The 13217-nt window shown below is 33.0% G+C and overlaps 2 protein-coding genes across 2 annotated transcripts; one reads left to right on the top strand and one right to left on the bottom strand.

Moving 5' to 3' along the window:
- Positions 1–1984: 1984 nt before the first annotated feature.
- LOC110617171 (omega-6 fatty acid desaturase, chloroplastic) lies at positions 1985–7806 on the top strand. The gene is made up of 10 exons (XM_021759787.2): positions 1985–2243; positions 2357–2411; positions 3914–4152; positions 4663–4806; positions 4933–5084; positions 5344–5466; positions 5628–5805; positions 6386–6504; positions 6960–7074; positions 7292–7806. Exons 1-10 carry the CDS (start codon positions 2205–2207, stop codon positions 7451–7453), a joined length of 1326 nt encoding a protein of 441 aa, XP_021615479.1. The 5' UTR covers positions 1985–2204; the 3' UTR covers positions 7454–7806.
- Positions 7807–9020: 1214 nt separating this feature from the next.
- On the bottom strand, positions 9021–11312 carry LOC110617172 (BTB/POZ domain-containing protein At2g24240). The gene has a single exon (XM_021759788.2). It carries the CDS (start codon positions 10671–10673, stop codon positions 9333–9335), a length of 1341 nt encoding a protein of 446 aa, XP_021615480.1. The 5' UTR covers positions 10674–11312; the 3' UTR covers positions 9021–9332.
- Positions 11313–13217: the final 1905 nt, after the last annotated feature.

Below are 13217 nucleotides of genomic sequence, written 5' to 3'. Positions count from 1 at the left end.
TAGTCTCTATAGAGCTACAAATCCCTACTTATCGAGTCCAATTTAGTGATGAGAGCACTAACGGCGAGAAATTAAGAAGCAACTTGGATGCTCTCAAAGAGTTCAAAGATGAAGCACAAATAAGAACAGTTGCATATCAACAAAAGGCAACCCGATATTACAATTAGAAAGTTCATGAAAGAAATTTGAAGGTTGGGGACCTGACCTTGAGGAGATTGGAAGCAATGGGAAAGAGAGAAGTTGTGGAAAAGTTAACACCAACCTGGAAAGGCCCTTTCTGAATCACCAAGGTAGTCAGACCTGGATTATATCGAATTAAAGACCTATAAGGAAATCTGGAGCCTCATGCATGGAATATTCAACATATAAAGAGGTATTTCCCATAAAGGCCTATAATGTAACTGATATTTTTTGGAGGACATGAATAAAATTGTCATCTTTCCCCTCCTACTAGTATTTCTAAGTAGATATTGAAGACCACAATGAGGTGGGTGTTTGGTCTCAGAATATGACCATTGACACCACAAAACCGGCTGGGGAGACGAAGCTCTCAACGAGATAGGTGACCAGTATATTTGGTTTATTTATAATTTCAAACGATATATTTTTAAGACATGATGACTATATTTTAATTTTTTTTATATTAATAAGGGCAAGTTTTTACATAGTTATAGAGTATAAATATTGTGATAACATTAAATTAAGAATCACGATTTTCTCAACTTAAAAAATTAATTCTATTTATTTAAAATAAAAAGTCAATAATCTATTTAATAAATTTAAAATGGATAAATTTATTATACAATATATAAAATATAGTCATAAATTAAATTTATTTTACTATTTTTTATTAATTAAATTGATTATTAACTATTAAAATAAATATAATGAGTACAATTAATTTTCATAATGAGAATTATGATTATTGATTTACTAGTAGTATTAACATATCATTTATAACTGATAACTATATAAAAAATTATATTTATCGATATAAAAAATTAAAAAATGAATTATTAATTCTTAGAAATGTGTTATTTAAAATTATAAATAAATTAAATTATAATTAAAATTAAATAAATTAAAAATTGATTTAAAGTATATTTATTAAAAAAAGAGTTGAAAATATAATTATTAAAATTAATAAAATTTAATATTTTTTATAATTATATATTTGATTTATATTAAAATATTAATTTTTAACTCTCATTAGAATGATTACATGCTATTTTCGTTAAATTTAAGGATAAATTTAATAATATAATATACATAAATTTAGATAAATAGTTTAAAAATATTAATTTATTTTTTATTATTTAATATATATCTATTAAAATACGTATAATTTAGAATTATTTTTTAAAAATTATATTTTTTATTAGTCTTTCGTTGGTTGACATTTAAAAAAGAAAAATTGATGATTTTGGCTCTACTTACAATGAATTAATATATGAATTAATATAAGATCGAACTATACTATGAGTGTTAAAAATATTTAAAAAAATTTATTATTTTTTAAAATTTATTATTTAATTATTATTAAAATACCATTTAAATTAATTAAAATTATCTGAGAAAAGCACAACTTATAAATCCTCACAAATAATGATTACATGATAGTTCAAAAGAAAATTTAAATTAAGAAATAAAATTTGATATTTTAAATATTTTTTAACTCTGTTTAGCAATAATATTAAAAATAATATTTAGTATTTTAATTGTTTAATAATTAAATAATAATTTTAAAAAATTACTGTTTATACGTTGAATTAATTGCTGCTAGGTACTAAAATAGTTAGCATTTTTTCCAAATTGCAAAGATAAGTCTGACATTTTACATTTATAAATTAACGTTACAAATTTGTGGTCGGTTAAACCCCGTGAGGCGTGAAGAAGGTGCAAAAGTCCACATAACGTGTTCGATGAGTGCGCAGCTAACGCACACAGCTACGGAGCTAACTCCATTAGACATTTGGAACAAAAGGCTGCTATGGCTCCTCAAATTCTATCCACAACCACAATTCCCTCCCTCTCTTTTCTCTTCGGCATTTTACCATCTGTCTATCGTATATAATAACACTGCTCCGCTCTTCAACTTCAACTTCCTTCTTCTCCTTCGAAAACAGCAAACAAAGAGCCTATCCCCTCTCTCTATCTCTCTCTCTCTCTCTCTCTCTGTGTTCCTGCGCCTGCACTTCTGCTCTATGGGTTGCAGACTTGCAGATGCTGTTTTCCTCTTTATGGTATTCCCATCTCTCTTTGTATCAATTTGTGTGTGAAAATTTCTCCTTTCCTTCTTCTTTTTTCCCTTTTCTTTCTGTGAATTTCATTTGTGTATATTTGGTTTGATTCTCAGAACCCACAACCAAGGCCAATTCGGAGTCAGAAGATTACTACCCATTACCCTCCAGGTACGTCTATTTCTAATTTCTGTAACTTGGTTGCCACTTCAATGTCTCTGTCTTGTTGGAGCTGCTTGCTTCTCTACTGCATTTTGAGTTCATCACATCAATTTAGATGCAAGTGCAGAGGATGATAAGTGCTGTATGTTTTAGGCAAAGAGGAGATTCTAGATTTTCTCAAAACTGGTTTAGAATGTAGGAAGAAAGTGTTATCTCAAGACCAATACTATCCTTTTGCCTTCAACTCAGAACATCAAGTGATATTTTTTAAGAATCAATTGGTGGAATAGTGCTTAGTTTTTCTGCTTCATGCTTTCTGGGTACTATTCAACCTGAGAAAAAATTTTCAAATATTACTGCTTGTGCGTTCTTAGATTTCCTTGAGAAAATTTCACAATTTTATGAGAGTTATGCAATTGGTGAAACGCCAGGGTACCATACAGAACCTCTCATTTGGGTGATGTGCGATCTTACTGCAAGAGATGGAAGTTTAGGAAGATACAGAGAAAGTCAGAAAGAGAGAGTACAGTATGGATTATGGAAGAACATTTATAGTTAACTACATAAATCTTTGGCTGGTCCCTCCTAGAATGACTTTATTAAATGTTCTCAAATGAATAGGATTTACGTGCTCACATGTGACCTATATGAGCTGTGAATGCACCTGGTTAGCCTTGCTGGTGCCTGCAGACTTAGGTAGTATTGTTTTTGTTTTAGCTGCTGCCAATTCCTCCCTTCAGTAGCAGTTTAACTTTAATAGTACCGGAAACTCATAATGGCTATCTCAGAATTACCTAATATTCTGCTTTTGATACCTTCTGTCAAAGATAACTACCACTCTCTGTCTCTGTCTTCCACCCCTTCCTCACCATGTATCTCTAGTCCTTCTGTTAAGAAAATTACCACTTAGATTGAAGTACTTGATAATTCAATAAGCTGCATTAGTAAACTTGTAATCAGCAAGTTCTAGATAATCAAAAGCAATTTGCAATTTACTCCATGCCTAAATCCAGTAGTTTTATAACCCATCAATAAAAGATATCTAATGCAATGTTAACAAAATGGTGTATTTATAAGCCTAAGTTTCCCGCTGTGAACATGGTGTATCAGTGAAGCTTGAAGTTAGTTATTTAACATGATTCACTTCATACATGCTATCTCTGCTGTTGGTCGATTTTGATAACAATTCCAAGATTTCTTGTTGGAACTTGGAAGTTGGAGCTATTGCTTTTTCCACACTACTTTCTTGACCTTTACTCAATTTCCTCAGATTGCCCAAGAACTAGGGTAAGGTTTAAATCTTATAGTCCCGACAAATTATCAGAAGACATTTATTTTCTTCACAAGTATTGTGTTAGGCAAAGCACCATTCACTTTAACTACCTTCTTCATCTAACCCAACAATAGGAAATGTAATAAAGAGTGCAAACTTATGTCTTTATGTTCAGCCACTGCTTGTACAATCTCTAGTTCATGTTATTTCTGCATCCTAATGCTTGTTTGATAGACAGGCATTAATCACTTGACACCAGACAAGCTTCTTCTGAAAGGAAAGAAACAGAAAAGTGTTTTATTCCATTTGAAAAGGGCCAAACCTGTACAAGCAGTGGCTGTTCCAGTTGCACCATCTTCAGCAGACAGTGCTCAGTATAGAAAGCAGTTAGCAGAAAGTTATGGCTTCAGACAAATAGGAGAACCACTTCCAAGCAATGTTACATTAAAAGAAATCATTGATACTCTGCCAAAAAAGGTAAATACCAGGAGCTGAATCTTGCATTTTACTCATTTATGTTCTTTGTCCTGATTCCTAAACATGGTCAATTATTTTAAGATTTGTCCATTCTAGTTTTAGGATTTAGGGTAATTTTTCAATTAGCAATAATCTGTTCACAAGTTTAGTATTCTCAAATATCATTGTACAAGTATACATGACCAAAGGAAAATTTTAGGTGGCTTACAAGGTGGTAAAGAAGTGAGTGCATAAAACATTGTATAACCTTGGATCAGTGGGAACTATTGAGGCAACTGGCAGAAATAGATACAGAATTTTGTGTTTGGATACAAGGAAATATGGGTCTTCAATGATGCTTTACACTTTGATGCCAATTTTTCATTACCAATTTGGATCAAACTTCATGTTGGGCTCCAGATATTTAGAATACTTGTGATTATTGAACAGTTGTGGGCTTGATATCAAAATTAATGAAATTTATATATTAATGTATTTTGTGCTTCTTTTTGTCAAATTTTGTTCTGTAAGGTGTTTGCAATTGATGATGTGAAAGCATGGAAGTCAGTTTTAATATCAGCGACTTCGTATGCATTAGGGCTCTTTATGATTTCAAAGGCCCCATGGTACCTACTTCCGCTTGCTTGGGCATGGACAGGAACTGCTGTCACTGGGGTTAGTTCTGTACTCATCCTTTCTTTAGGTTGCCTAACTAGTTCATAGTATTCTTCCTATTGCTTTTTGAAAGTATCATTAAATAGACATCGATAACATTAATTCCTTTTTTCTCTCTTTATTAAGTTTTTTGTTATAGGTCATGACTGTGCTCACAAATCATTTTCAAGGAACAAATTAGTGGAAGACATTGTGGGAACTCTGGCCTTCCTGCCACTAATATACCCATACGAGCCTTGGAGGTTTAAGCATGATAGGCATCATGCAAAAACAAACATGTAAGTGAGATATTCCTTACTAAATTGTTAGTTTTGTAGAAGTAATATATATACATATGGGACACCAAGTCATCGACCTTCTCACCTTGATATCTTGTTATTATTGCACATATATTTACAATTATTTTGTTACTTGCTTATTAATCAATCTGTTATCGAGGAAAAAAGAAAATCAATCTGTTATCCTGCTTAGTCAACATTGATCCTTTTGTCTTGGCTTCTCATTTGTCAAATTTCTCCATTCATCACATATTTGTAGGTTGGATGAAGATACGGCATGGCATCCTGTTTGGAAACAGGAATTTGATTCATCTCCTATGTTGCGTAAAGCGATTATATATGGATATGGGCCATTTCGACCTTGGATGTCTATAGCTCACTGGTATGCTATCAATAATAGAGGAAGCATAAATGTTGAGAATTATAATGTTCTTTTTTACCCGTCTTGGTCCTTATCCTGCAAATTTGGCTAGTAACATAAACTTCATTTACAATTTTCTATTCAATATGCAATTGTCCTAACATTAATAATGATCCTAACAGGTTAATCTGGCACTTCGATGTAAAAAAGTTTAGGCCCAATGAAGTTAAGAGGGTGAAGATAAGTTTGGCATGCGTTTTTGCATTCATGGCAATCGGATGGCCATTGATTATCTATAAGACAGGGATCGTGGGATGGATCAAGTTCTGGTTAATGCCATGGTTGGGCTATCACTTTTGGGTAATGATACTTCCTAATCTTTAGTAGTTGTGTTATGATTCTATAATGAACATGATGAATTGTTGCGTCTCTACTGTAGTTTTTATGTTCAAGTGATCTGTTTGTTATGTTTCAGTTTACCTACTATGGTGTTGTCATCATTTTAGCCTGAACTGGATGTATATGATTCAGTTTCAATTTCTATTCGTAAACATATTAATTGGGCTGGACGCAACTTAACAATTTACATTACTTTTTGCTTATCAAAAAGTATTAAGCTTTGTTTTGGTGAACGTATGCAAGCATTTATGCATGCGATAACTCATAACTGTTCTTTGCATGGAATTGCCATCTTCAAGGCATCTCTTTCAAGATTAAACTTGTTAGTACAGTAAGTTTGCTGGTGAATTTCATGTTGACTAAATTTATTATGACATCATAAGGACTTCTGGATTAACTACAGAGCTTTGTATGGTTTACTCTGGGTTGCTCAATGTTTTGACTCGGTGATCTCTCGTGTTTCTTGCACAAGATGACTTAATTGAATTGTGTTTTATTAATTCTTGCATCTAACTGTCACTGCTTTCCTTGAATTTCGTAGATGAGTACGTTCACAATGGTGCATCATACGGCTCCTCACATTCCTTTTAAATCTTCAGAGGACTGGAATGCAGCTCAGGCCCAGCTCAATGGAACAGTTCATTGTGATTACCCTCGTTGGTAATTAATTTTTTCTGCTTTGATCATGTCTACTTCTCTAATCTCTATATTTGTAGACTTTGTTATATTTATAAATAGTGGGCTTGAATTGATTGCACCTTTCATGATGTTGAGGGCTATTTTTCTTGTCCTCCTACTTTTTTTTCTATTTGAAAAAGAGCTTCCTGCTTGGGGATCCAAGAAATTCTTAAATTTTGGTAATCAGATCTTCTGTTTACAATAATAGTATTAAGACCATTTATAGTACTAAGCATAATGATCACACAAATAAGGGATCTGAGAGCTGCCTGAGATATTTTGCATGCTCAAAATCTTCTTGAAGTCTAGAATTGTTTTGAATTGATGCAACCAGACATGATCTAAAATTGTCCTTAGTTGCTGGTTTGCATGATAAAATACCTGCTAACAGTAAAACTGAGCGAAAAAAAAAAAAGAGCTGATTTTCCATTTTGCAGGATTGAGGTCCTCTGTCATGATATCAATGTCCACATCCCCCACCATATTTCTTCAAGGATACCAAGCTATAATCTACGGACAGCACACAAATCTATTCAAGAGAATTGGGGAAAGGTATGATCAATTTACTTTTTGAAAATTTTTTAAATAAGAATGAGCTTTCTAATTTCTATTAGTTCAATAGTTGTTTTGAAATAAATACTCTATACTCCTTCCACAGAGGGGGAAAAAGATCATTAAATTTTAAATAACCAATAATATGAAACTTCTAATGCAAAATAAAATGATTGACGTGTACGCGGTATTCAATCTTCATCTGTTCTTTTAACAGTATCTTAATGAAGCAACATGGAATTGGCGTTTAATGAAGACGATAATGACAATTTGTCATGTTTATGACAAGGAGAAAAATTACGTTGCTTTTGATGAGCTTGCCCCTGAAGATTCTCAACCAGTTACATTCCTGAAAAGTGTGATGCCTGAGTATGCTTGAAGTTTTGTGACTGTTTGGGTCCACTGCTTTTTGGTTCCTTCTTATCCCTTATCATTTTCTTCATGGGTCAAATTAGGTATGCAATTGCATTTGTTTACATGTTCTTGCTGATGTTGAACCATTCTTTTTAAAACATTTCTTAATATAGGAGACAATAATCTCAATGAAGCTTCCTGGAAGTTTACTATTGTTTTTGGTTATCAGATAAAAAGCTTTATATAGAGACTGATTACATCCAGGATTAGATTCCCTGCTTGTTGAGATGAAATACATCCATGTATTTGAACAAAAATTGTACTAGAAAATGGGGTTTTGCTGAAATGATCAAAATCTCTTTTTTTTTTTTTTTGTCATATGGTTATTTTCTGTATTAGCTAGCATATTATTCATGTTTTTTTAAATAGTTGACCAGATTCAGCTCTATGAATTACTCCCTTTTACTTGAGGTTCTTACAAGGTGGAATTGTATCAAAATATTTCTTAATTTGAGTAAATTACTTTTTATCTCACCTAATTACTATATATATATATATATATATATATATATAGTTGAAAGGTCAAATGAAAAAGAGAAACAGAAACCGTGTATTCCCTCCTAGTGGGACTAACAAATTATGGGGATTTGTTCCCACTACAGGAGTAAAGAAAAAGTCTCCTGTCCCAAACGTTGAACAACCTTAATGTACTTGCTTGCAAATGAAGATCAAGACAGGTTCAGTTTGATGGCTCAACATTAGCAGAAACCAATAAAGGCATAGGTGGGGGCCTCACATTTGTTAATGTGGGCAATGATAATTAGTGTATTTGGTGCACTAAAAAAGTTGATGCCAATGCAGAACTTCTGAATTTATCTTTTTTATTTAAACCTGAGTTGTTTCAACTGCTCTCACATGCTAAAAGCATCTCTCTCTGATGATTCCCCTTTGTGGGGATTCTTTAGAAGTGATCTGCTCTTGATGTAGGGTTTGTTACTGTAATAATGCATAAGAGGAGGGAAAAGGCTTCTTGAATTAGTTTATAGAAGAGCAGTTGAGCAGGCTCAGTCTCTCAAATGGTAAAGGAAATAGAAGGATGGGATTTGCTTAATGTGGGTATGAGACATGATTTATTTTGAAAGAATTTAAATTAATTCTTATAAAATTATACAAAATTTTTATTTTTTTTTAAATAAAAATTTTTCAAATTAAGTTAGTTATAGTGAAATTCTTGATTCTAAACAGAGGCCGTATGCATTCCAAGTTCAAGCTCACTGAAAAATAAAGCAAATGACAACTTGCATAAGAAGTGATACTACCTCAAATGATAGCAGTTGAATCTGTGCATGTGCAAAAACCAAACTCTCAAACAGCTCTCTCTCTCTCTCTCCATTGAGAGTGCATGGGCACTTTAATCAAAATTTCATGATATCTCAAGAGATTGTGAAAGCAGAGGCCAAAAGAACAGAAGAGGGAGGAAAGGTCAAAAAGAAGAAAAGAAAATATATTAAAGAACCATCATCTTCACAACTTCTGAAAGTAGACCCTGTCCATAATTATATCAATCTCCCATAAAGAAGCAAATTGGGTAATTGCCAATTAAAAATCATCTGCAATCTCCATTTATAAATTCAAGATCCCTTTTACATTAGTTTGATGTAATCAGTCTGATTTCTGTGAGGATGGGGCAGACCCCAAGAAGATTCATTGCTCTAAATCACATGGTAGTTAAAAGATAAAATATGTACACACAAACACACAACTCTTCAAATATCTATTCCCCTAACCTAAAACTTTTAACCAGAATCATCTCTTATCTTCTGAAAAACTACAATGGAAAAAATGATCTATATGAAAATGTAAGAAACCTTAACTGAAAAACCAAGCACACCTTGTAATCTGAATCATAATATTGGTGGAGGTGGAGTCTCCCATACATCAAACACATTTTCCTCACTGTGAAGTGCAAAGAGTCTATCCCCACCAATTGAGAAATCACAAATTGAACCTCCATGACTCTGTCGAAGCCGGGATGTTAAAACCCAGTCAGGACCACAGAACACAGAGATACAATCATCCATTGATGAAAACAACTGCCCTTCATGTAATGCCAGTTTTGGATAACAAGGCTCATCAGGCATCTTTCCCTTCATCAATCGACTCCTGGAACTCCATCTCACGCTCCCTCCGGTCATCCTCAAATCCATAAACCCTAAATCCTCATACTCATTCACCACACAAATAGCATTACAATCCTCCATAGCAATTGCATCACGAACCCTTTTCTCATCCACAGTTATCGGAGCACCAATATCAGACCAAGACCACACCATCCTCTTTTGTCTAAAATCCAACAAGCTAATATAACAGTTGTCCTTTCTAGGAAACAAAGTAGCCACCAACAAGCAATTGCTTCCATTCAACCACTGCAATTTATCAGCATCACCTAATGACCAACCTGAATTCTCATAAAAGAAATCAATCTGTTTACCAGTAATTTGATCCCATACTCCAATTCCATACTCATTGCTCCTCCCTCTACAGCTACTAAAAATTCTATAATCAGAGCTTGTGCTCAAAGCCCCAGCAGTATAGCTTTTCACTTGATTCTCATGGCAGACCTGAAACTTATACCTCAGTTCCCCTGTACTCTTACTGAACAGCCCCATTCCTCCATCTCCACGGCCTAATCTCTCACAGGCGCTGAGAATCACATTCTCAGAATCAACCCAAGTAACATCATTCACTCTCTGGTAATCAAGATTGATTGGTGGGTGCTCTTCCATCATCCAATCATAAACATGCACCATACTTCCATGAGCCACACAGCACCCACCATCTGGCCCAGCACGAATTGCTGTGCCATCCCCTGGTGCCCGTCCGGGGACAGATCGAGAATGCCGGAGTCTGTTTCCATCAAATGGACCCCATTTGGCCGATCTGACATGGTCCAAGAGGCCGTAAAATGACGCCTCTCGGTAGAGGAGTCTTTCTGGGACGTGGGAAGGGATGTGGAGATCGCCGGTGCGAAGAAGATCGAGGAGGACACTGAAACAAGCTGGGTTTCGATCGATGTAGAATTCACTGCCAGGATTGGGGTCATTGATGGATTGTTTTAAAGCCCAATTGTCGTCAAAAAATGCACCGAAAAAAGAGTTTCTTCCGGCATTAGCTAAGGTCGTGGAGGTTGTCTCAAAGATTCTGCCTCCGACATTGAATCGGATTCTGTCTTTTGGAAGCTTCATGCTGGAATTTTATGGAGAATTTGAAGGGGTTTTTGAGCAGAGAGAACAGAGAAAGGGGGATAAAGAATCAGAGACGATGACAGAAGGAGCTAAAAATTCAGTAGGTAGAATTTCAAAAGAAGAAGAGAATCAGATAAATTTCCCAGAAAGTTAGGAGGGAATTGAGGGATTGCGATTTGCTATATGTATATAGGTTGCAAACAAAATCCAAATTTAGGACAATCTAACCACTAAGGGACATTACAACTGAAATCTATAAGGCACAACTGCACAACCTTCTAAAAACAACAAGGAGAAACCCCTGATTCTGGATGAACACAGAGGCTAACAACATGATTTGCTGCTGCCAGAGAGACAAAAACAGAGCTTAAAAAACAGGGGACAATGAGATGGATCAAACTAAAAGGCAAAAATTTGATCAAATTGCGGGAAATTAAGATCTGGGTTTTCAAAAGACAAGGTTTTTGAAGCTGGAGTTTGAATTTTCTAGGATTTCTCACAGGCAAATCAAAGAATTTCAGGCGTCGAACTCAAAAATATTTGACTCATTTTTGAAAAATATCTCCATGTCTCTCTTTTTCCAAGTCTGCCCTGTTATTGCCTCCTCCGAGTCTTAACAATGGACCAACCAAAGCATGGCCGAGGAGCCTTATATTAATCTGAAAAGAAATGGTGGGCTCTGCTTTGGCACCATCTCAACCGTTCAAACTGGTTATCATAAGGCGTTGTAAATGATCCAACGGTGCAGACGGAGGGCATATAATATTAGTTGCTTTATGTTGAATTTCATCCATTTGGCCAGTGGGATTGTCTAATTTAATCATTTTTCTTTTGTTGTCAATTTATTCAATTTAAAAAAGTCCTGCCTTCTTTGATCGAGTCACACGCCACTTTTAAAATATTTTATTTTTTATTTTTTAATATTATCATAATTAATTATAAATATTTAAATTAAAATTTTATTTCATATTTTCTTATCCTTAATTGAAATTAAAACATTGTAAATAAAATTATAACTAAAAAAATAAAAAAATTTTGTTTATTTTTATTTTTTTTACATATAAATATTAAAATTAAAAATTTTTGTTTTTTTTTTCATACTATTTTTTTACACATAAATATTAAAATTATAACTAATAAGTATTCATTTTTTTCTATTTTTTTACTCACCCGCAAATCAAACCCATAAAGACCGAGACTCTTACATTGCCTTCCACTCACAACAACTTAGCAAAGGTCATACTGCCAGCCTTCCACCCACAACAACTTAGCAAAGGTCATACTGCCACAGACCAACCATAGCAAGTCCAGATTAGAAGATCAAATTTATCATACTCCCTAAAATCATCAAAGATATGTATCAAAAATTTAAAAACAGATCGAAACATTAAAGATACGTAAGAACAGATCGAAATTTTCATACATGTAATCGAAAAATTGAAGAATAACATTAGGAGCGATAGATAGTTTACTAATATCCCATTCTTCTGTAATTCGAGAAAAGTTAAATCGTGATGATAATTCACCACTAAATGAAATAATTTTTCTGTCAAGATCCATTATAAAAAATATACTATTATCAGTTTTAATATACGAGATTCTAAATAAAATTAATAAATTTAAGGAAGAGATAGATTAAAATAATGTATTACTTTTGAATTGACAATGGGATAAATCCTACGCAATAAACAATTGGGCTAATCATAAATGCAAATCATATAATATTTGTTATTGTTTTATCGAGAATGTTTTTATATTGAATTTATTCGGATCAAATGCTAACATTTAATGTTTATTAATTATTTATTAGGATAAACTATTTTTCTCCATTTCAAAATTAATCTATAATTTCATTCAACTAAAACTCCATAGCTTCCTCTCCAGAATAATATAAATTTTTTTAGTTTATATAAAAATACAGATAATTAAATTTTTTTTTTTTAAATGAAAATCGAAAATTAGAGAAATAAAACTTAAAATCTCTCATATTTATTAAGATACATTTATTGTTAGATATGTATGTGAATCTAAAAAAAAAGTATTTACTTTTAAAAGTATATATTTTTTATTTAGTTTTAAAATATATACTTTTTATAGTTTAATATTTTAAAAAAATATTTTATTCTATAAAAATATTTTGTAGTTTAATATATATGTTTTAAATGGTATATGTAATACAAACTTAAACTTGATTTTATATTAAAAATAAATTTAATAATTATTAAATAAATAGGTGCCGGCCAAATCCTTCCAAGTTAAGGATAAAAGCTTCTAAAGAATGAGCTGGAGGAGTTAAGACTTTTCAAGTCAAAAAATATAAGAAGAACAGGATGCACCACTCTTTCCTTAACCCTAGGTATAACTTTTTAAACACGTCTGTGTGAAGCTCTACACACCTTCATACCCTAAGTAAATCTCAGCCGCCAATTTTGTAAGGAAACACTAGCCACCACTTATTTTGAACCCATCTTTACTCTATATGATCTGAAATGAGCTCGCTTCTTGCCTTTGTGATAGGTCTCCCATAGGTCATATCATCATCAT

Source organism: Manihot esculenta, chromosome 6 (genome assembly GCF_001659605.2).
Source record: "Manihot esculenta cultivar AM560-2 chromosome 6, M.esculenta_v8, whole genome shotgun sequence".
In the NCBI taxonomy this organism is placed as follows: Eukaryota; Viridiplantae; Streptophyta; class Magnoliopsida; order Malpighiales; family Euphorbiaceae; genus Manihot; species Manihot esculenta.
The sequence above is the reverse complement of the archived record's forward strand: the minus strand, read 5'-3'. Positions and strand labels throughout refer to the sequence as shown.